The sequence below is a fragment of the Haemaphysalis longicornis genome, unplaced genomic scaffold (genome assembly GCF_048455015.1).
Source record: "Haemaphysalis longicornis isolate Haplotype H1 unplaced genomic scaffold, Haemaphysalis longicornis Haplotype H1 scaffold_125, whole genome shotgun sequence".
Taxonomy (NCBI): Eukaryota; Metazoa; Arthropoda; class Arachnida; order Ixodida; family Ixodidae; genus Haemaphysalis; species Haemaphysalis longicornis.
Genome location: NW_027526227.1, coordinates 738,113 through 763,065, shown reverse-complemented (window position 1 = coordinate 763,065; position 24,953 = coordinate 738,113). Strand labels below are relative to the sequence as shown.

The 24,953-nt window shown below is 44.9% G+C and overlaps 1 protein-coding gene across 6 annotated transcripts in view; it reads right to left on the bottom strand.

The window, feature by feature from the left end:
• LOC144163614 (uncharacterized) overlaps window positions 1-24,953 on the bottom strand; it is a 90,973-nt gene that overhangs the window by 15,132 nt on the left and 50,888 nt on the right. Inside the window, exons 6-8 of one of the 6 annotated variants that reach the window (XM_077694425.1) lie at window positions 21,855-21,922; window positions 11,574-11,645; window positions 4,576-5,412 (exon numbers count right to left, since the gene is read on the bottom strand). In XM_077694425.1, coding sequence (XP_077550551.1) covers window positions 5,278-5,412; window positions 11,574-11,645; window positions 21,855-21,922 — 275 coding nt within the window. In that variant the 3' untranslated portion in view covers window positions 4,576-5,277. Of the gene's footprint in view, window positions 1-4,575; window positions 5,413-5,471; window positions 6,792-11,573; window positions 11,646-21,854; window positions 21,923-24,953 lie in introns of those variants that run through there. The other 5 variants (XM_077694424.1, XR_013320953.1, XM_077694420.1 and 2 more) reach the window with 5 other exon arrangements.

Sequence of the window (24,953 nt, the reverse complement as noted above, 5' to 3'; positions counted from 1 at the left end):
TTATAACTTCTTCTAAGTTGTGCGTAATGTTACTCTGCTCGTCTCTGAATGTACACATCCCGTCTTTGCCGATGGCTAGATTTCTCGTAGCTGCTTTTGAACTTCCGCCTATTTCCAGCGCTTCCTCTATCACTGCCATTTTATATGTCTGAATGTCGTTATTTTATTCCTGTTAAGCCATTTTGACCGCTTAGTTAATTCAATCTGATCTGCTTTACACGTCACTTTCATGTTCTTATGTGTGGCAATTAGTTCCTTCATTTAATTAACTTTTCAGTTTTCTGCCTAGATGTTAATTCTCCCACAGCTGCTGCTGATTCACTGATTGCCGATGGTACGTCGTAATTCAGTCTGTCTGCAACGACCTCGTTCTGCTCATCTAGAAGCGCGAATTGGTTTTAAAAAGCGATTTGAAACTGTTGCGATCGCGCCCTGACTTACTTTGTGCGGGGTTTCTTAGTCTTCCCGAGTTTTCGCTTTCTGTTTTTCAGATTCAGCCTCGGCTTGCGTGTAACCATCCTATGGTCTGTGCTCCAAATCTTACTTAGCACATCTAGCTGTTGCACAACATTAGTTGTCACTTTGATGATGTCAATGTTGTTGTTGTACCATCGGGACCTTTCCATGTAAAGTTGCTATTCTTTCGTTTGTAAAAAAAGGTGTTCATGGACTTCAGGTTCATTCTCCCTGCCAATCCCATCAGTGCAGCTCCTCGACTGTTGTAATTGTATTTTTCGAAGTTTCCCGCTGACCTTTCTCCCCTATTCTTAACATTTTTTGCGTTAATGTCTCAAGTGTCAATCGTGAACTTTGTTTTCGGCTTCTTTATTGCTGATATCACGCCTTTGACAAAGCTATCTAGGCTTCATTATACAAATATTGGCGCTTAAGTGCGTACTATCTTTAACCTGTATAGATCGTTTAGCTCAGCCACAACAGCCGCGACTCTCCCGCTAATGCTCAAACAGTGCTTCACGGTTCCTTTTCTTTTTATGTTGATTACAAATCCCACCCCGAGGTCACAGTTCTCACTGGGGTCCAATGTAGCATCACAGATTCCCGCTAGTGAGCTGTATGAGACATCCTCCTGTCCTTCTAATTTTGCTGGGCCCTATAGTATCCCACGTAATGTCCGAGAGCTCCTCTGGCAGTAAAGCTGAGGTTCCTTCGCTAGACAGGGTGCGTGCGTTGAACGTTGGCTGGGTCTAATTCCAAAGGCGGCCCGTCCGGACCCACACATTCTTAGCACTCTCTGCTGTATCGCAGTTCTCCACGCCGGTGTAGAGAGTTACCCTACAGCTCCTCTGGACTGCTGGACTGAGGGCCCAGAGTTTCATTGATTTTTCATGGGAGGGGGCTGCCAACTACTTCACCAGGGCGTCCCGATTCTTCTATGGTGTGGGAGTGTTGCTGGTGTCTGTAAGAGCATTCCTAGCACGGTTGAACCTTCGTAGTGTAACCTCTTTGGTATCCGGGATAATAGTAACTTCTAGAGCGTGCAGCACTCCATAGCTGCATGTGAAGGTTGGGCTCGGAGAGCCAAACAAAAAGGAAGGGAGAGAGCGAGATTACATTTCCACTGACGACGCTGCCACGCACGCCTTCAGTGATACTGATCCAGCGTTTGTCGGTTTTGCTTTTTGTATGGGCGGTTCTGAAGCAGTTATCTGAGACGCTGGCTTACTGATGTAAGGTTCACTGACGTCTGGCCATGAGAAAAAAACTCCCACCTCCCCTCGCGGGAACCCCTGTGTAGATGCGACGCATAGGCGGAGCGGTGAAGGAACCGCGTTTTGTAGCGCGCATAACGTTGAGGGGACTGCGTAAGCCGGTCCCAGTCTATGACGACGTTGGCGTACTTGCAAAGCGGCGTGGACTCTAGGTGTTTCAGCCAAGCGTGGATGTTGCTTCGCCGGAGAACGGCACACCGGTTATATGCGTAGCGCGCCCGATGGAGAGGAAACCGCGGAAGAGAGAGTACTGCACATGCGCCGGCCCCAACGCGTCTGCCGCGGCTATGACGCAACACAATCCAATACAATCCACTTTATTCCAATCCAATCCAAATCCAATCCAATCCAATCCAATCCAATCCAATCCAAGCCAAGCCAAGCCAAGCCAAGCCAAGCCAATCCAATCCAATCCAATCGACTCCAATCGAATAGAATGGCCCTCGCGAGAGAGTGTTCGCTATCGGAGAGGAGAGGGGGTGAGCGGCGGAGAGCGCAGCTGGCGCGGCGAGGAGAATGGGGGACGGGTGGACAACGCCGACGACGACAACAACGACGACGACGCCGGAGGGACAAGGCGGGTGAATCAGATGCTCTGCATCTAAAAATAGGCCGCTGCTAAGATGAAGTGTACGATAACAAAAATATTTCTAGATTGAAACTAAGCCGGCCAAGGGGGCCACTGAAGGTGTATTAGCGTCGTTTCGCACCCTTCTAGCACTGTCTGTTTATTTCTGCTGAGAGTTTTTTTCGAAGAATAGCTTTCGTGGTTTTTATATTGACCGTGCCGTAACCAATACAACTTTGCATTTCAGGAATGTCAACTTTAAAATATGTGAAATGACATGTCGATGAGGATAAAAGGCTTTCGGTTGTGCAAATCGAAAGTGGTTTGTCGCGTTATGACAGCGACGTCTATCCGTTTGCGCTTTCATCGAATTGCGGTTGCTCAGCTTTTCCTTTATATTCGTTGCACAGGCGCTGTCTTTGGACTTTGGCGGTATTTGAAGTGAACATTCACGCTTAGGATTTTGGACTCCGGGAGCGTGAATTTAGACTTTTGACTTGACTCGGTCTGCGTGGAAAAAGCGTCACAATTTAACCAACCTTCTCGTGTGTAACGGTTTTTACTTTTAGAGACTGTTTGACAACTTGTACATATTTTTTCGGGTGTAAATACTGTCATTTTCATCTGCATGGCCATCTCCACATTTTATTACGGCGCTTGCAGGCTGACATGAACATTGTAATACCTTACATTTACATTGTATTCCCGACGCTAATACTTGTTTTGAGGTTTTTAATTTCTTTGTGCTGTGCTAAGACCACATTCATTTTAATTTCGAGCGTTCTGCCTTCATAAATCACTTTTATCACTGACCTCATATGATCTATGAAACTATTTTAGACAACGTTCAAACCCTTTTTAAACTATAACCTAACGTCACCATCAACTAATTATCATCATCATTAAATAAAATCTTTATAAAACACCACTGTTTTTAATCGTGCATCTTTTTATCTCCGCTGCAGGGAGAAGCCTCTACCAAATATTTACAGCCAAGGATGTTACAAAGATATTACAATGTTTGCCTATTCTATTCTTTTTGGCTAAATTTTCAGAACTCGGTTCTCAGTAGAACCTGACTTATTTAGGTTTTTACGTTCTTTAGGTCGGTAATTTTTATACTGAATATTAACATTTTACTGCTCTGTGCGATACATATACATGCCAACCGGAGCACTTTGGCTTACACTGCGTTACCGTATCTCTCAGCCAACTTTTCTCCGTACCTAGGCTGCTGTTTCTTACATCTTAGCGTTTTAGGGTATGTTTTGTCATAACTGCACCATAATGATTCCCTGTATACGCGTCTATATTTGAACTGAACTAGATAAAGCTACTAAAGTGCAAGCTTCACAGGCTGATAAAATTCATAAAAATAAAGCAATGTCCGTGATGCAAGTCTCTATATACGCGTAGCCGAATAAGATTAGTAGGTCTGTAGGTATGTTTTATGGCGATGAAAATGTGCAATCGTAACCTACAATGTCCTAACATGTCCTATCATGATAATGTTCTTCAACGGTATGTCTTCTTCTAGTGTTACTTGAACTCAATTAATATCTCGAAGTCAGTTTTATTTGCCATGTATGCGTGCTGACTTGTGGGTTAGTTGGTGTTTTGACATTCGTCGTGCGCAGCGCAAAGAAACAGGAAGGACAGAATGTACGCGAACGCAGCCCTGACTAACAAGCTCTTGGAAGGCCAACAACAAGGCTCTTCTTTACGTAGCCTACCCTCCTCCTTGCGCAGTTCAAAGAATCTGCACGCTCATTGCACGTCGAGCTGCTGCTACGTTTTCAGGAGTTTGGAGCTAAAATCCTAGGTGTAATACCAGGCCCATTTCATGTACCATTCTTACTGGCGGGATCCGCATGCCAACAGTTTGGGTAGTGCTATATGATCCTAATTCCAAAGCATTTCTTGCGAAGGCACTGCGAGCGTCAGGAAATTGCATGCCCACCTTCACATCATGTGGCATACCGCACAAATAGCGAGAGCCTTCTTCATAAATATGCTGTTGGGCTAGTTGGTTCATTGCGTAAGGAAAAACGAGCGCTACAAACGAGGACAGAAAAACGAAGCACAACGAGACAGAAGCAAATCTGTCCCGTCGTTCTTCGTTCTTGTGTCCTCGTTTGTAGCACTCGTTTTTCCTTAAGCGAGAAACTAGATGACTCTAGCCACTATTGAACTTCTGCAATCACCCGGGTTAATCTGCGTTTGAGAGTTTATCACATGGTTTTATAAGACGCATTCGCTTGAAAAACCGCCCATATAATATGTCGTTCTTTAGTTGGCAACATTCGTTGAGTGGCTGTCATGTTCGAAAGGAGAGGTCCCGTTGTATTTTGTAGGACCTGGCTGCAGTTGCCATCGCGAAATTATTTTCTGACATTTTTTTGCGACTAAAAGCTTTATTTTTTAGTGTTTTGTCAACTTTTGCCCCATTTCTTGCTTACCACGGCGAACGCCCGGTATTCTACAAATGGGATAAAAAGCGCTTTTGCGTGTTTCAGAGCTATGTATAGAGACCTTACGACTCTCTGAGGAATCCATTGTTTGCAAATGCCAAGCACTTACACGATGCTTAAAAATAAAAATGAAGGCGTTAAAATATGTAAGCGAATGTGCGTAAATTGCATAAAGCAGACGCCTTAATAGAAAAAGTGTATTAAATCAGGTTACGAATTGTGTACAAATATGTGTGCAAAATTTGCACGCGAAGAGCATTCATTACTATGGCCTGAGCGAGCTATAAATTTTGAAATTGATCCCGCCGCTATTTTACTGGACGGAAACGTGGTGCTGACACTCTTCTTTTTGTTTATTTTGCTGTTTTATATAAAACTGTCGTTTTACCGGTTGCATTAACCTTTCTGAACGGTAAGGACTTGTGCGTTTTGTAAAACGGGTGTATTGATATGTTTATTTCGAGTGTACACGCTTCCTCTTACAAATATTGGTTGGTGGTTGAACATATCATTGTTCATTTTGATTTACTTGGATCCAGCAATCAACCACTCTTCCAGTAGGTACACACCATCGTCGCATGCATCGTCCAAGTAAACACCAACTATGTCTTCCTGAGGCTAAATGTCGGATTCCTCGCAAAGGCTGTAAGGAACAAAGCAAACCAAGCACATCCACAAAATTTGTAAAATTGTAAACCTGACCTGACACGACACAAACACAGAAGAACGAAAACATTGCGGCAATCATTCTGGGAAAGGTCAAACAAAAAGTTGCAAGTTCATTTTACGCCTGTTTGGACTTTTAGGATATGCCTCAATTGGACGACCACAGCAGTGGTCCTGCAGTAAACCCTAACAGCCACTGCAGTCAGACAGCAGTAACAAAGCACCTTTTTCTGTCAGACGTGCAAACGATACACCCCAATGTGATAAAGAAAAGACAAGCTCTCAGCTACGCTCATAAAATTGTGACTATGCACGCTGTTTGTTTTTGGCGAAAATAATAGAAAAATAAAGAAAGAAAAGACAAGGTCTAAGCTACGCTCATAAAACTGCGACTATGCACGCTGTTTGTTTTTTGCGAAAAAGAAATAGAAAAATGAATGAGCTTAAGCAAAAAAACTGTGACAGTGCAATAAAAAGTACCGTCTGCTGTGCCTTGCTCACAGACGATTCACAGCAGTTCCTTCATGTAATTACATTTCACGAAAACGCGACTGTGAGCAAAACATCAACCTAATTATTTCGATATGGGACGGGTATGCACATAGTAAGAATCTTAAGGTTTTCTGTTTTCTTCTTTTGCCATTTATTGGTAGTATTTACGCAAATTGTATATAATTCCGTCATACCTCTTAGGCCTGCGTTAGTACCTGATACTTGAGGACTTTCTCCAAGACTCCTATGGCATTCATTCTTTTTCGCAATATGACATACATGACAACGTTCCAGCACTACATATTTTATTCAAATTATTCGACAATTTAGCGCCTTTGCTGGTCCCTGAACAATTATTCTGCCTAGTGTCGCCTAAAAGAAGGCAATTTTTACCTCTCTAAATACCCTTACGTGTCGGAGGCTAATGAGTCCTTTTATGCGCTTTTGTGACGAAAAGGGCAATAAACTAGCAAGGCTTTGTTCTTTGACAGTCCCAATGAGGGGCTTCTGCAGTGTACCTCAAAATGTGGAACCTTAATGAGACTTGTTTGGCAAGAAGTTAAATGTAGTTTACTATTTTATTATTTTGAGTGCGGGTAGCTATCAAAGCAACGCATATCATCTGTTTTAGGTTTTATTAGGTACCACAACTTCATGTACTCTTTATTGCTTCAATTTAAAATGATGTGCTTCATACATTCGCTTCTGTCTTCCAGAGCACCAAAAGAATGGTATTTACTGGGCTCAAGGCGCACAACTCTAACTAACAAAAGCTTCTTAGCGTAGGTTACCTTCTGGCACATCACCACTGATGTGTACCCTTTCTTTCCTTCGTTACACACACAATTCAAATGTCCCTTCCCACTGTACCGGAGGTATGAACGGAAAATTATACATCAGGTTCGAGGAGTTGCAGCCAAGATGGATGCATACCTAAAACCTCTAGGTCAGTGGTTCTCAGCCGTTACTGCTCCGGGGACCCCTTTGGTGCTTGCGAAAGTGACGGAGGACCCCACGATGGAGCATATATTGATTGGGTGTCGTAATGTCAAACAATTTGTACTTGTAGCTTACGTCGCACACACACTTATCCGATTCCCGCCTTTTCTGTTTGACGTTAATGACGATGCGTATCATAAAGCTGAACAATTTGCTCTTGAATCTAAAAGTCTGCCTTTTATGTGTCTGTTTCTTTTCTTCTCATAGCTGGCGTGCTGTGCAAAAAGCAGATGTTAAAATATGTGCTACGCGGAGAAACTAAGCGTACACGTAATGTGGCGAAGCAACCTTTTTGCATTGCAAGAAAGTGCTAGTTAGCAAAATCTAGGAAAGAATGGCGGGAGGGGGGTGGGGAAGGGGAGCTTTGAGCGAGGCTTCGCGGACCCCTCAAATGCTCTCGCGGACCCCCTGGAGTCCGCGGACCCCCATTTGAGAACCACTGCTCTAGGTATTTATTACTAGAAGTGGGGCAGTGCATACGTGCAAAATAAACAAAGATTAGCTCGAAGAAGAGACATAAACATAGTAGGCGTCGAAGATAGAATCGGGTTTTAAAATGTAGTTGATACAAAATCCACGGTCTCGGTAGCTCGTTGCATTCGCTCAGGGGCGGCTGACGACACTCTCCATAAAGCCCCCGCCAACTGGTGCAGCTGATGACCCGCTGTTTTATGGACGCAATCTCTAGGACTCCGTTTATGCAGCTACTTACACTTTGCTTACGGGTACTAAGTAATGCAAAATTTTAAATAAAAGTCTCCGCCTTCGATACCCCTGAACAATAAAATGGGTCTCGACAAGTTGTCCTTTTTTCGATTCGGTAAACTGTACTATAATTTGTAAACTAGAAAAAAATATAGTTTAGAAGCGGAATTTGCCTCCTCGTCTTCCTGCTTCATATTGACAAAATGTAGAATTGCTGCTGTCAATGAATCAAGTTTGGACATCTTGATGTTAAGGGGGCTCTTGGAGACTGTGTACCTTATATGCGGAACAGTGCGGTCGGAAGCTTTTGCCGGAAAATAGAAAGATGTGGCGTGGGCACATACTAGCGAAAGGTAAACGGCGGAAATGATTGTGATGAAGATGATGCAATGTTGAATTTGATAAGCTTCCCACATCTTGAAAACACACTGACAATGTCAGTTGCCCCGCATTGAAACAATTTAAATGGTGCGTCGTTTATTTGTAACAGATTCTTCTAAGACACTGTCCATGAGAGAAAATCGTGGTCACGGGCTGGTAAAAATTTTTCTATGCTAAACTCTGCTTCGAAAATTTTGGTGTTTTTCTGTTCCCCAGAGTTAAATCTGTGCCACCTCTAAAACCATCACGAGTAGGTTGTCGCCGCTGCAAGTGGGATGGCAGCAATGCAAAGTGTTCGGCACACATTCCCCAAATCTACTAAGCCTTTATCGTTTTCTTGCTAGATTAGGATAAGCGTCTTTGACGACTATACACAGGTGTATTTTACAGAGCTTTGTGCAATAGGCAGAGTATCCTTATTTAATTCGACAAGACAGAAGACTTGTGGTAGCGGGCATAATGCTGCCCGGCACTAGATTTCCGTGGCAAGTGTTCATGGCACTGCTACATCCACCAATTGTTAAGCGGAGTTGTCTAGGTTTGTGCCAAGTGCACAAAAAGATGTTCCGGGCGAACCCGGAGCTGGCGCGGAAGGAATTTAAAAACCCCAATTGGGGCTCTATTTCGTCACACCAACTCCAGGTTTTGGAAAAACTATGGTAGCGGTCAGAAGTGTGGAGGACAGTTTCCCTGATGAAGTGATCACGGAATAGTCTGACTGATATAAAAGATTGTGGTGGTAGCTCCGGCAGGGGAAGAATTGGCTACATGTCCGCCAGGGTGATTGTGTCCCCGTACTAACTAGACAGCGCAGTCGCAGTAACACACCGGGTGGCTGTGTCTCTGTAGGATGAGGTTGAAAATTGCGGGTTTCCGGTGTTTTTCGGGAAAGGTGGGCTCTCTACGACCTTTACGGAAAATATTTCTTTCTTTTTTTGAGTGTATGACAATAACGAGAACATCCAGACTGGGAAGCGTTCCAATTGGGAAACATTAGTACCGAGCTCTGGCAGTTTCCAGACGCAAGAAAGTGTTCTCCCGGTGTCTGACCTACATGGTGGCACGCCAACGTGGGGGCGGGCGCCATAGTTCTTATTTCTGAAGTAACGTCCCAACTTCGATAGGTATGAGCGTCCACAGCAGCTACAGAAAGTAGCTTCGCTATCTCAGACAGCTTGGAGCTAGCAAAAATAAAACTTTCATTTACTTTTGTGGGGTTTTTGTGCAATCTCCCTTTTTTACCATCAGACTGCTAGCTAATACTGGTTCCTCCAGCTGGCTACATAGGTTAATGTCGTTGTTGTTTGTTTACTCGTGCTTTATAGAAAATACGCTTTGAATTTACTCGTGCTTTATAGAAAATACGCTTTGAAGTATGAAAACTTCCGAGGCACTGTATAGCCTCAGGAGGAGGAGTATTTCTTGTTGTGTAGACAGATTTTAAGTCTCGTTTGTCCTCTTGACCTCGATAATGAGATCACCGGTGAGGGGTCTCTTGGCATTATAATTTCTTGGTCCAAAATGTTTGCCTTGCATTTTGCAACAAAGAATGGTTATTGCTCATTGTGTTTGTCAAGTAGGCAGAATAATCTAAAAAATATCTGGAAATATGTGCCGAGTCATAGATTAGTTCGGTTGGGCAACGTTGTCACACCTGTAACTTTGTCTGTGGAATTCAAACGCTTATGCGATACATTTTAGGAATGGGAAAATAGCCCGCTGACTTTACTCTGACGGCCATGAAGTTCTTGGTGCTACCTGTGTGGCAGACAGATAGGAAGTCCATCCTCGAAAGCCTCGGCAAGCCTAAGACGACCACAGTTCGCGGTGCCTACAAGTCAACCTGTGATCACGTCGTCACAGCCTATGTTTTGTCTTCAGGTTACTCTGGGTACCACTCACTCCCCATATTCCTCATGGCGCCCTTTTTAATGCGAACGCCAACACGGGCCGTGTTTTCTTGTTGCTATCTCGACCGTAAATACGAAAAATTAAGGAGGCATGTCCCCTTCGTTACACCAGGGCTGCTTGCCACGAAAGATGATGTCGTGTTTACATGTCTTTTAGATGTGAGGCATCTCTTGCTCGGGGGGATGTCCCGCGTCCGTCCCCCGTCCGCAGCGCCTCTGATGATGATTTTCGCAGGATTCCCCTAGGGATTGGCCAACCAAAGATTCCATCACGAGATAGCTTCGCGTTCAACCACCGTCGTCATCTTCCCGTAGGGGAGCCGCTGAAGAAGAAGGAGAAGACAAAGCTGCTAAGAGGAGTGCGTGTACGTTCCTCTCGCCCCGTCCGCAGTGCCTCTGATGATGATTGCGGCTGAATACCCCTACCAAAAATACCCGCAAGAAATGCATGTTCACTCTTGTTTATTCATTCACTGATTTGCGGTTTAACGCGCCGAAGCTACACGTGCGCCATCAGACACGCCGTGGGAAAAGGATAAGGATGATTTATGACCTCACTGGAATCTTTAACGTGCACCGAAATCTTGACACACCAGCGTATTTGCTATTCGGCAAAGCCAATTCTTGCACGACTATAGCCAGTGATTAAGGTGGCAAAGCTGCTAAAAAAAAGCGTTCAAAACTATGAGGGGAGCTTTTCAAGCTAGGGTTTATTGTGCACCTTATATTAGTATTTTCGTAAAACGACTCTCACTAAGCAGCAGCGGCAGCGAGGCATGTCTTAAACTTGGAGATTGCCGGTAAATAAGTGTTATTTTGAAGGCCGTATGTTTCAATAAAGTATTTCTATGCAGGCAGTCATGACGGATTATGAAGTCAATATATGCTATTGCCCAAAACGCATGCTCCACGAAATATCAACCAAGAAGAACGCACAGAAAGTATTAAAGGTGAGGCACACACTGCAGTTACTCAGAACAAAAACGCGCAGAGTTTAGTGTGCCCGAAATAATCTGGGCAACATTTCTTTGCAGAAATATTCGGGCACGCTCAGAACATTGTCGACCACAAATAAACCAGTTTGGTTAGCTGGCAACGGGTCACGCGCTGTTTCTATAAGCAAGATTGCCCGGCACAACAAACTACCGATAGAATAAATGGCCAGTCGCTCTCAGCAAGGGGCAGGATAACACTTTTAGGTCAGACGCTTGCGCGAGAACGCACAGAACAATTAACTAAGAATTGCTCGCGCCCATTTACACAAGAAACAGCACATAAACGTATTTAACGACATGATCGCAAAAAACATTACAGTTCTTCCCGTTACCGACTCTATTATTTGCGAATAGGCATACACCAATGTAACGAGGTTTGTTATATCTATTGCGAACAATAAGGGGGGGGGAGACATAGAAACAAACTGTCTTACAGTCTTACAGCAAGTCTACAATTTAGCCGGGTCTTTTATACCTAGCATAGCAGTGGTGAGAGTCGATAAACCGAGTGTGGGCTTTTCACTCTGTTTATTGTGCGAACCTAAATACTGTAAGTCTGTTTTTAAACTACTTTCCCTATACCCATCATTTGAAACTAATAAAATGTGCCAAACAGACTGCTCTTCCTACTCAGCCTATACGTCAATAGTACTTACAATGAGGCAGTATGCTCCATTTTCCATATCATACCTCTCCCGTCCGCATTTCATCGAGCATTTGTACAGAAGCTGATGAGAAAGGCAACAGCACCAATGCTTGGTTTTACTGAGAAAGCACATAGCACAATTAAGAAATAAACCACTCGGCGAATGTTTTCAGGGAACACCTTTTTACTCGCGTTAAGTTCTTGAGCGATCAACGAAATGAAATAACGGCTTAGCAAAACAGGTTATGCAATGTTTCTCGCCCTAGCGAACCAGTAATGCTCACTTACAATGTTTAACTTTCCCATGAGCAACAGGTGCCTACGAATCACATTCATGCCAAAGCATTGTTTTTCATGTATATCTAAAAGTATTTGGTGAATTTAAAGCTGCACGTTATTTTCTTCCGTGGTTCCAAAAATATCTTGCTTTGCGCAATATGTAAAAACTGTAAAAAATCCACAAGGAATACCTTTAAACGGGAACTGACACAAAAATTTGAAGGTGAGATAAGTTCTGGAAAGATTGGTGTAAAGACACATACATCTGTAAAATATCAGCCGCAAATACAGCCCAAAAGATATTTAAATTCAATTTTAAAGTGTGCGAAACGTAACCTAGCAGCCAGCGATGAACCTCGCGCCATCGACATTGCTTGGATATTTTTGTAGATAAACAACATCAAAATATGTCACGAGTTTGTTCTTGCCGATTCCGCACTGCCATCGCTTCTCACCGGCTCGCACCTCCAATCGTAGGTCGGAGCTTCCGCTGTCAAGCAGCGAACGATTTGATGGTTGGCGGCAGAGACGCCGCGTTTTCTTCGGCTCATCGGGCAGCTGGCTGCGACCTAATTTCTACAGTGCGTCGAGGCACTCTACTTTTATTGCTGTTTATTACACCGGGCGCCAAAACGCTCCTGGGACATGAAAAGTGCACTGAGCGAGCCGCATGGTCACTGCGCAGGCGGTGGCCACGGCCGCGAAGTGGCGCAGGCCGGCGCAGGTAGCTGGAGCGATAGCTTGTTACTGCTGCAAAAAATGGGACCCAAACCCCAAATATAGCAGCACATATGAGAAAGGAGTTAACGATGCAATGGCGGGTTGCATTAAAAACTGTCATCTGCACCACCTACGAGAGCGGCAGTCGAATATCCGCCGCAATGCTAAGCCGAACACACCTTTAGGCGGACCTGTAGGCAGACCTGCTCCCTGCTCTCAGCACGCCTCTTGCCACCCACTGTCTCGAGCTTCCCGCGTCGTTCTTTAGCCGCGGTATCATTTGCACTCGCAGCGCCTGCATCTCGTTCACGGTCACTCTTTGAATAAGCGGCTCAGGAGATCAGTACGAGGGGGTATTTGCAGAAACTACCGGCGATGCGGACTCGCTGGGCCATGGCAGCTGTGCTCCGTTATATCCGTCCGACCGTCGCGCGGTCAGCTTTGTTTACACAAAATCTCTCGTTTCGCGGTTCACGCTGAAACAAAAACTGCGACTAGCCGCATGGAAAACGCCCATAATTAAACAACCGTGGCACGCTAAAGCAAATGAGTTTTCCACACATGAGAAGTAAATCATTACTACTTGTCGCAACAAAAAACCAAGATGCAATTTTTTTGTATCAGTGCCCCTTTGAACCATAAAAACGGTCAGCAGTATCATGAGGCATAAATATATGACTGCTAAAAGTTATTATACATTGATACCCTGCATAAAGGACTTATAATTGAAGATTCCGAGCGCATGCCAGTTTCCACAAGGAACAAAAACAAGAATTTTACCACAAAACAACCCATTTCCTATGTCCTACGAGAAACCTCTTAAAAGGCAGAACTACTGCACAGATTTGCGCTACAAAAAATAAATTTCTTATTGAAATTGTCTTGCAATATTTTATTTCTTCATACCATAGGAATTTGAAATACGTAAGGAAAGTGTCCATATCAATTTGCACAGTCTCTTGGAAAAATGAAACATGTGCTGTGCTACTGAAGAAAGGCAGAACATAAGACATTGTCTTTTTTCTACAAAACACTGCAAGACTAAGCTTTAAAATAAAGTCACGTAATTTTACTGGGAACAAATTGTTTTAAATAAAGAAAATTTGTAGCGGAACTATAGTGAACCATTCTACACAGTAGGTTTTCCTGTGCATCTAAACATTGCTGAATACCTTTGAGTGATGTCGTGTTTTATTCCTTTTATCTTCTAAGCCCTGTTGTTTTTTTTATTGCGATGTACCAGCTCTTGTACCTTATATGATCATTAGACGAGAAGCGACTCTGAAGTCGTTGACAATAGGTTTTCATTTTGTCCAAAATTTCGCTCTCGAAAAATCAACTTTGGCGTCGTATTGAAGGCCCTCGCACACGGCGCTGATACATAAATCGTTAATTTTGTACCAACTAACCCGCAGCGGTGGCTCAGTGGCTATGGCGTTGTGCAGCTGAGCACAAGGACGGGGGTTGTTTCGCGGCCGCGGCGGCCCATTTTTTGATGGCTCGAATAGCGAAAACGTCCGTGTGTTACAGATGTTTGTGCACGTTAAAAGTCCCCAGGTGGAGAAAATTATTCCGAAGCCCTCCACTACGGCGCGCATCATGGCCTGTGTAGCGTCCGCGCATTAAACACTACAATAAAAAAAAAATTTTTACCAACTCTGCAATCACGTGTCATTCATGTTTTCCCGTAAGGGATATCCCCCATGTTTGTATGTTTTATTTATAAATAAACCACATCAGTACTCGTGCACGGTGACTATATTTAACTGCACCATACATTTGTAATCCAACATTCTGTTTTGCTGGAGGAGTTGTATGAAGAAGACACTTTCTGTATGACCGAAAAACTCTGCAACGACTGGAGAGGAAAAATATTTTATTATTCCAATATCCTTCAATCCGCCTGCATGCATACTTGAAGTGGTTGTCAGTTAAAATTGCAAATCACGGCTACATTCTTACGTGCGTTTGCATCAATGCTATAATTAGAAGCGCGATGTACGCTCTCGGATAGAACACCAAACTGCCTTTTATCTACATTAATATGTAGAATTTTAAAAGTAAACTACTTACGACAGACATGCGGATATGATATTACAGTTACACATGGATTTCCGCATGGAGTTACGATGGAGTTACGCATGGAGGTACACATGGATTTCCGGAATTCCGCTCGGAATTCACGGCGAGCAGTTTCATGCTGCTGATACGAACCCTTGCCTCCCGATACTACTGAGGCCGGTCAACCCAGCCACCCGGACGCACGACGTTTCGGCTACCCCGGATCTTCAACACAGCACATCTGGCCAGTGCCCATCGGCGCCGCCAGAGGATCATCTCTTCGCAGCCAGGTTTCTTCATTGGTCACGTGCTACCGACTCAACCCCTACGTCACTCCACCCCGATAAAAGGCTCTGCGCTATCGACACGCTCTACAGTGGGCTCGGCAGCACGCCAGCGATGGCCAACCGTCATTTGCAACGCCTGTTCTTTGCGCAGCTCCTGTTCCTGGCCTTTCCGCTCGGAATTCACGGCGAGCAGTTTCATGCTGCTGATACGAACCCTTGCCTCCCGATACTACTGAGCCCGGTCAACCCAGCCACCCGGACGCACGACATTTCGGCTACCCCGAATCTTCAACACAGCACATCTGGCCAGTGCCCATCGGCGCCGCCAGAGGATCATCTCTTCGCAGCCCGGTTTCTTCATTGGTCACGTGCTACCGACTCAACCCCTACGTCACTCCACCCCGATAAAAGGCTCTGCGCTATCGACACGCTCTTCAGTGGGCTCGGCAGCACGCCAGCGATGGCCAACCGTCATTTGCAACGCCTGTTCTTTGCGCAAGTAAAAAATTGTTCCTCATTATTTGCTAAACGCACTTCTTATGCCGCCTTGCTAGTGCTGCCGAGCCCAGGCTGTGTTGTTGATATTGCATATTGTTGTTCCGCTGTCACCTTGAAACTGGTACTGTTGTACGGCGATGTGGAGGAACACCCCGTGCCTACCACACGCTCGTCCTAAACAGAAGATCCTTGTGACATCCAGTCTACACTAGACGCCATACGCTCTTCCCAGGAAACAATACTGAACGAAATGAAATCCATTCGCACTGCGCTCTCCCAGCATGAAAAACCTTCGACAACATCATCTCCAAGCTAACAAAAATAGAGAACGACTGTTCAACACTTGCCTCACTCAAAACCCAGGTTGATGACATCGAGACATTCGCCGCGCACAACGCCAATGTAATTGATACTCTTACCGACAGGTTTGACAGTTCTGAAGAGCGCGCTCGCCGCTCTAACCTTCTGTTTTTTGGCTTCGACGACGATGAGAAGGAAACATGGTTACAATCCGAGCAATTGGTACTGAAGCTATGTGATGAAACGCTTCAAGTATCCCTCGATCCAAGAAGTGTGGAGCGGGCACACAGAATAGGTCAGTTCCAACCAGACAAAAACGCCCTATTGTCGTGCGTTTCGCACACTACAAAGATAAAGAAAACGTCCTCTCGAACGCCAAAAAATTGAAGAATTCAGACTACAGCATTGGCCAGGACTGCTCACCTAACACCCGCTTTGCGCAAAAACGCTTGATCGAATTCGGCAAGTCCCAACCCAAACCCTACAAACTCCGCCATGACAAACTTTTGATTGACAAAACCACTTACGTCTTTTATCGCCGTGCTCAAAAAGTAGTTCCCCGACCACAATAGCCACCAGTTTCCAAACCTTCCCAAGGAAATTCCATCGGTAAATCTTTATCGCTAATATACACTAACATCCGGAGCCTTCCGCCTAAGCGCGACGATCTTCGTTCCCTCATCGACACCACTGAGTCCGACCTAATCGTACTAACAGAAACATGGCTTAATTCCTCAATTTCCAATACAGAACTGATATCTTGCTTTCCACATCACGATGTCTTTCGACTCGACCGCGACACCAAACGAGGTGGCGGCGTTTTGATAGCAGCTCCCCAACGACTTCAGTGCAGCCGTGTTAATGTCCCCTCCACCCTTGAGCTATTGTTTATAAGATGCAACAGTTCTTTTCCACCCTTAATTATTGGTGCATGTTACCGCCCCCCTGACGCTCATTCATCATTCATCACAGAATTCCATAGCGCCTTAAACTTACTATTCGTATCAAATCCCAGCACACACTTACTAATACTCGGCGACTTCAATTTCCCAGCGATAACATGGTCCGACCTCGCCTTAACAACATCAAAATGCAGCATAGAAAGCGATTTTGTCGACACGTGTCTAACTTTTGGCTTAACACAAATTGTTTCTGCGCCAACTCGAGAATCTTGTAATTCTTCAAACATTCTGGACCTCCTTTTAACTTCGCACGCTGATAGCATATCACCACTCACCCACTTATATGGCCTAAGTGACCACGCAGTAATCCACGCTTCAATTAGTCTCAAGTTACCTCATCAGCAAAAAAATAAAAAAACCATCACGCTCTACGATAAAGGAAATTACGAGGCTATCAATGAAGAGCTAACAAAATTCTCTGGGTGGTTCGTCATTGATTTCTTGCAGCGCTCTCTTAAATGCAATTGGTCCCTTTTTAAAAATAAAATGCAGGAGTTGACCCAGAAACACGTCCCCACTATTACCGTCAAAGAAAAATTATCTTCTCCCTGGTTCAGTTCGTCACTTAAACGTCTGAGCAATAAAAAGAAACGTCTATTCCGGTCGGCTAAACGGTCTGACAGCCCACATGCTTGGGCCAAATATCGTGCGGCGGACAAGACGTTCACGGCGCATTCCCAAAAGACTAAACGGTCGTTTTTTTCTACCACATTACCAGAAATGTTACGTAATAACCCAAAAGCGATTTTGGAAGACTATTAACCCTAACCACCCCACTTCGCTGTTGCTAACCGACGATCATAACCACCCTGTACCAGCACATGATGTCGCCGAAATTCTAAACAAAACCTTCAGCTCCGTCTTTACCAGAGAACCTGTGAGTGAGTTACCTGACACCCGTTTCTTTGACCACGACATCATGCCATCATTAGTGTTTGATCCTAATGGTATTTTGAAAGTTATAGAATCATAGTCACTATCATCTTCCTCTGGCATCGACGGAATCAATTAAAAAATACTAAAAAACACAAAGCATGTCTCAAGTATCATTTTGGCGCACATTTTTCAGCAGTCTTTTGTATGTGGTGTGGTGCCGCTGGACTGGAAGGTTGGCAGAGTTATCCCAGTGGCGAAAAAAGGTACTCCAAATTCCAATAATAACTACCGTCCCATTTCATTAACTTGTGTTTGTTCTAAAATCATGGAACATATAATCTACTCCCACATTGTAAAATTCCTAACTGCCAAGAAATTTTACCACCCTCACCAACATGGCTTCCAGAAAGGGCATTCCTGTGACACGCAACTCGCGCTATTTGTGAATGATATCAGCTCTAGCATAGATACTAACTCACCGGTAGATGCCCTTTTCCTAGACTTTGAAAAAGCTTTTGACAAAGTTCCACACAAACGCTTGATTTTAAAACTAACCCGCCTAAATTTAAGCCTTCAGGATTTCGATTGGATCCGTGACTTTTTGACTAACCGCCAACAGTTTGTTTACGCCAACAACATTGCTTCAGATATGTCCCCCGTTCTCTCCGGAGTCCCGCAGGGCACTGTTCTCGGCCCTCTGCTATTCTTGATTTACATTAATGACCTTCCTACTAACATTCAGTCCAATATTAGATTATTCGCTGATGATTGCGTTCTATACCGCTCTATACGTCATCCTTCCGATTCCGCAATCCTTCAGTCCGACCTAAACCTCATTCAAACATGGTGCGAAACATGGTTAATGCGCCTGAACGTTAAAAAAACTGTACTCATCTCATTTCATCGCAAGCAGTCACACCAAACATTTACGTATTCCATTTGCGTTTCCGCAATTCTTTCTGTTAGCTCCTATAAATACCTACGCATCAATCTAGCTTCCGATCTTTCTTGGTCATCGCACATTTTGCATATTTCTAACAACGCTAACCGTGCACTCGGCTACATTCGACGAAATTTAAAACTTGCTCCCCCTTCACTAAAGATCCAAGCTTACATTACACTAGTTCGGCCTAAGCTAGAGTACGCGTGCGCAATTTGGGACCCCTTTCAATCTAATCATACGTACACACTTGAAGCCGTTCAAAACCGTGCGATTAGATTCATTTACTCCGACTATTCACATCATACTAGCGTATCTGCCCTCAAACGCCGCCCCAACCTTAAAACATTAGCTTCACGACGAAAAACCTCTCGCCTTTGCCTTTTTCATAAATTCTACCACGCATTGCCTCCTTCATCTGCTATCACACCCGCCCACCGGATGTCATGCCGCACTACCCATGCAAAAGCTGTTTATCCTCCAGCAGCCCGTACATCTGCCCATCTGCACTCATTCTTCGTGCAAACAGCCAAAGACTGAAACAGCTTGCCCACCGACGCCATCCAACACTCCGACCCTACTAAATTCATGGATTTCATCGATCACCTTATTAACTGATGTATCTGCCCACCCCTCACGTAATACCCCTACTCGGGGCAATTGAGGCACAATAAATAAATAAATAAATAAATAAATATATAAATAAATAAATATAACGAAGCTAACAAAATTCCAATTTTTTTGTTACATGCAGGTTTTCGTTACATGGATGCTTTTAGATAAGGCTCGCGCGAATGAAGCAGAAACAAACCCAAAATGCTTGACATCCGCGAAAGTGAACTCATAAGTTTATAATTTTTTTCACAGTGAAAACGGCGTGATTTGCCCCTGCTGCTTTCCCGCCAGATTAGTCAATACACGACACTTCAAAGAAGCAATCCACAGAACCATCTATCCACGTATGTAACTTAAGTACTTCAGCTTTGACTTTAGACACTTTCGGTGTGTTAAAGCGTTTTAAGGGTCAAACGTGCGCTGAAAGGGCGCCTTTTCGTGAACTGGGTTGTCTTTTCCGCCCTCAGAATTGGTGAGAGGGTGCTAGATGAAATACTGTACTGGGCGGCTACGTTCCACTTTCTCAGATAGCAGTGGAGACGCGTGACTACATGGCGACAGGCGGGCCTAACACTTAACCGAAGCCACACTCAGATGTGGAAACGCAAAATAGTTTGCAGTGGGGAAAAATTGGCTAAATGAGTGTAAATCACGAGCGATCCTTTAAAAGGGCAAAAATATTGGCTCATCCGCGTAGATAATTCGTTACATCAAGGTTAACCGTCGCAGCGCCTTCGGTACATAGAGGTCCCAATACCATGGGTTTCAGTGAGGCTGACAATGAGGAATTGAAAAACTTCGCTAAATCCAAGAATTCGTTGCATACAGGTTCACTAAATCCAGGTTTAACTGTATATAATGTTCTTACTTCGCTGGCATGGTTACTCTCGTTGAATTTGACCTAAAAAACCTTGATGTCTCGCGCGTCGAAGCAGATATCTACTCTACAGGTCACGTGGCCGCAGGCGGGGAGGTGAAGCCGAGAATCATGCGTTCCCCATAGAAGTTAAGGACGAGGATCGCTAGACCTCGTTCGTAATTTTTTGAAGTAGTCGTCGGCGATTGAACTAAAAATAAGATGTCTATCGTGATCCCTAGCGTCACAAAAACACACGCGCACGCATGCACACGCACACACACGTAAACACCCCTGCGCAGAAGCATAAGTATACGGGTGCTTGAATGGGAGAAGGAAGAGATTTCAAAAAATTAACCAGCCATACCTTCGGCCTCCCACCATTAAAAATGTTTTTAATAAAGAAGTTCTAGGGGCCTGTTTTTTTACCTTCCTGTGTGCAGAATTTCTCTTTTTTCTTATCTTGCATGTACCTAACTTGTTAATATGTGTGAAGAGGTGTCCCGACGTTTCCTGACGATAGCTATTGTTTGTGTATGACATCGTGCAAAAAAGCAGCTCTCAATTATGTTATTTTTGTTAGACCTAGCATATATTTTAGAAAATATAGAAGGGATTTATCTTGGGAACATAGTTGTAACTAGGAAACCAAGTTCCACTGATTGGAGGGCAGTGATAACGAAGCGAATGTGAATTCAATGGGATTTTAATACATTTAGTATTGGGTTGCGTCAGACATGCTGTACTCCGTAAAACCGGTTGTTTTGTTGCCTTGTTCCAGCTAGAGAACTTCGGCTATGAGGTTGTATTTTAAACATGGCGTATAACTAAACATTAGCCGTCACTGATCCTAATACCACTAGTTGAATATTAGCTACGTTCTGAAAACGAGGAACGAAAACAGCTAGCTGGGGGAATATATTCTCGGTTCTGCAAGCTGCACAGGAAGGAAGGACACTGTATGTTGGGGACAACAAACAGTTTGACTTCAACAGCTACATTTATTTCGGCTGCATCCACAACATGCTGTGACTGTTTTTTTAATATGCAATTTTTATGAAAAGGTTGCCGTTACAAATAACACCATGGAAAAGTAAACACGCTAAACCCGCACAGTTTCAATAGTGATTTCAAAAACAGTTTTTCAAAACGCATGGTACCTTCGCCGAATACGAGGTAGCGAAAATGTCGTCGTGGTTGCAGCGTATGTATACGAAGAGGGATTCGGAAATAAAGAAAAAAGACGAAATGTTTGCGATCAGTCAAGGCGTTTCGACGATCAAAATGGGCTGTTAAGTTTTCGAGAAGTTGCGAGTTAGTTTTCGAACCTACAGCTCCGCATTCTTAGGACACATTTCGCTGTGAAAAAGGCGCAGGCTCATGTGTTCAAAAACAACATTCCCTCGCCCACTTGCGGGACACATCGTTAAGCCTGACGTCATTTTGACTGTAACGTAAAGACTTGTTCACTCGCCGCAGTGTCCCTAATTTCAGAAAAATTTTATTTTAGCGAAGAACGGGCTTCGGAGTGTGAGTTGTGTATTTATAAAAAAAATAGCAATACCTTTTTTGTCGAACGCCGTAAACTACAAAACACGGGAATAGTCGAAGCCTTCGCGAAAAAGCTTTTCTTTACTTCGCAAGCTCTAGTATCGAAGGAAATAATATTACAGGTCTTTTATGTCTATCTCACCAGCCGTTTTGGGACAACTATTTTTGGTCTCCGTCTCTAAAGTTTTGACAATTTTATTAGACGGCCCAGAGAAGGTTTAATGTTTAGGGGGGAGTGGTCAATACGCGATGTGGCGACGTTAGGTTCGCGCGACATCTGCGCTCATTTTAAAGGTATAGGGTACTTTTTCTTTAAAGAAATAAACATGAGAGTAGTGATACCAACCGGTCCGTATCTTGTCATGAGGGTGTCCAAACATGTCGTTCCGGATAAACCAGACCCCGAAAAAATACCTGCACATGCGAAGATCAGTTCTTTATTTGTATTTTGAGAAGAATAAAATTTATTGCAACAGACGATTTATTTTTAGCAGGCCGTTTAAAGTAACGTAAGCCATTTCCAGTACTCAGTTTTTTCGTTCGCAATATTTAGACTAAAGGGGCTACATTCCTTTATTTCAGAAACGTGTAGCTTGCTGCAACTAATATTTCGCGTATTTATATAGTTGGGCGTTGTGATGATTGACGTCAGCAGGCTACGGGAAAGAAACGCTACACGACGATGGTCGCAAATCGGCGGTAGAAAATGAGAAATAAGAAAACTGCCGGGAGCACGCAGGACGAGGAGGATGACCGAAGAATGGGCTGGCGGAGCTAGCGGCCAGACAGCTCTGGAGGAAGGGGCGCAAAGATTCCGCTCTGGAGGATGTTCGAGCTGAGGCCAGTGGCGTGCTTGCGTCGAGGACCGGGAACCGCCCAGGAGTAGTGCTGGAGTATTCGCCGCTGCCACCCGGGTGCCAGTTTCCCAGTAGGCCTGTTCCCTAGGCATGTTCGAAGCCAAAGTTCGGGGATGAGGCCTAAGCTGGCCGTGCATGAGCGCGCACGTCGACATTTCCAGCTGTAACCACTGAATTTCAACCATCGCAAATGATCAATTGTCCCGCCACGTTTTCGGTCCATCGACACGCGCCACCAAAGATCTCAGCACGCTCCACCGTCCGGGCCGACATCACCCCGCCCCACTGTCGAGTAGACTGGAATGTGAGCGTGTCGCCTCGTTTTCTTTTCCAAGCGAACTGCTCTCGGAATTGGGTGTGCTTTTTTGTTTTCTTCGCCTTACGCGTCTTCTGCAGTTTGTTGATGTTTAGGTCCTAAGTATCTTTTCCAAGTATTTGTGTGTCCGCATCAGAATATGTTTTCGTTTATTCATTCACAAGCGTAACTTTTTATTGCTCATTCACCGCGGGTCCCACGCCCGCCAACGTAGCAGGCGTACTCACAATTTCTGGCGTCTGCGACAAGAAAGTGTAACCTTTATTTCTCGCTTCAGAACTAAGCAGCATGCGAGTGTGACAACCGAAGATGGATCTAGAAATGATTTCCAGTATCAAAGAGGTAGCATTGTCAGGTGCAGCTCTGAGAGAATGGATCGGTGGAGTACGCAACCAAAGAAATTGATCAGCGCGAGACTGAATGCGAGGCGGCTAAAGAAGCCGCAATGCTCGCCCAGAAAACCGAGTCTGAGACCACAGCTCGCACTTAGGCTGAACGGGCCCTGTTAGAACTTTAGCTGCTGCTTCAGGAAGGGTTGCAGTGCTATGGCCCGAGTTCTAACGATGTAGGAGGCGACACTGCGCCTAATGCGGCAAAGGCGCCAACAGCCCTAACAAGTTCATCCTTGCCTTTGGCTGGGAACAAGATAAGCTCGACGCCTACATCCGGCAGTTCGCGAGCGTGACGACGAGTCAAGTTGGCCCTCCGACAAGTGGGTGCTGTCTGTACACTTGTGCCTGATAGCAGAAGCTCTCAGTGCTGCCGGCGACATCTATTCGGAAGATGCAATAAACTACCCTAAACCAAAGCCGACAGTTCTGCAGAGGTTCAGGTACACCGAGGAGGGCTATCGATGCCACGTTAGAGAGCCTAAGCCGCAAAATTCGGAAACAGGGCGTCCGTTTGTGGGTAGCCTCCTTGGCTACTTTGACAACTGGCAGGAGACGGCGAAAACGGAGCAGTCGTACTCGCCGCTCCGAGGCAAAGTGGCAGCCGAAAAATTTCTAAACAGCTGTCGTAAGAACGTAACCGTTTTGTGGAAGGAACGTGGCTGCAAGAACCTGAACCAGATGACCGAAACCGCGGACCACTACCTTGAAGCCACTACCTCTGAGAAGAGGCGAGCAGCAAGCAACCTGGAATTTCCCTGCCTCCGGATCAACAGGATCCCACGACCAGGCCGTACTGCTTATTGTGCAATAAGCTGGGCCATAGTTCACTTGACTGTTCGGCGAAGTCTCCCGGTTCTGGCTAGATCTGCAAGAATAATGCCTTCTGCATAAGGAACCGCCAGCTAGTACACATGGCTGGAGCTCGCTCAAACCAGCCCGAGAAGGTTCAAGCGGCAAGCTTATTGTTTGGGCCCAAGGATTTTCGGATTGAAGTGGCGAACAAGTGCCCTCGACGCCAGGCTACACCCGATTCACGGAAACGCAACCGGCCCAGAGTAAAGCTGGAGCGGATGCCGAGAAGTGGCGGTCGTACGGAAGGGCTACTTGTCACCGTCGTAAGTTGCACTGGCTGTAACGCGGTTGTTGTTAAGTACTCTCTTGTCACTGACACTAAGTTTACAGAGAGCATGAGCACCATCTACCTGTTAGACCGAACACGTCTATCCTTACTGGAGGCAGACATGGAGTTGGATACTCCATTTTTTCTTAGGCCGTTTACTAGCCACTTACATGGAGGACCATCTCTACGATGTTATCATTGGAAACATCGAGGGTGCTCGTCGTATTACTACACCGGGCAATACCTGGAACACCAGACGAGAGGGTCCGCTCGAAAACGAACGGATAATTTTATGCACAGCACATACACCAAGCAGAGTTCCAGAAGACTATCGCGGTCGAAACTTGACGTATGCTTCGCCGGTTGCACCAGGGTGCAAGACCCATATGCGCAGTAACGCAGCAAATAGCGAGGCTCCAAGAAAAACGCTGAAGGTACCTGCTGTTAGTGACAGTACTTCTTGTATCACCACTGCTGAGTTATGAGCGCTACAACAGCAAGACCCTTCGTTACGAAATTTTCCCGTGAGATCAGTAGTAAGGGGATAGTTAAGGAAGTTGCGATCGAGTTCGTTAAGACAAACAGCGTATGTATTGACAATATCGGTTAGCTTCAAGGAAAGGAAGAAAACTCGTCGTCCCAGAGGAGCTACCAGACATCGTCTCGGAAAAGGCCCATTAAAAATCTTCAGTGGTCACAAGGGTGTCTATCGAAACATGAATCGAGTAAGCAAGGAGTTGTACTGGTCTTAGATGCAGTC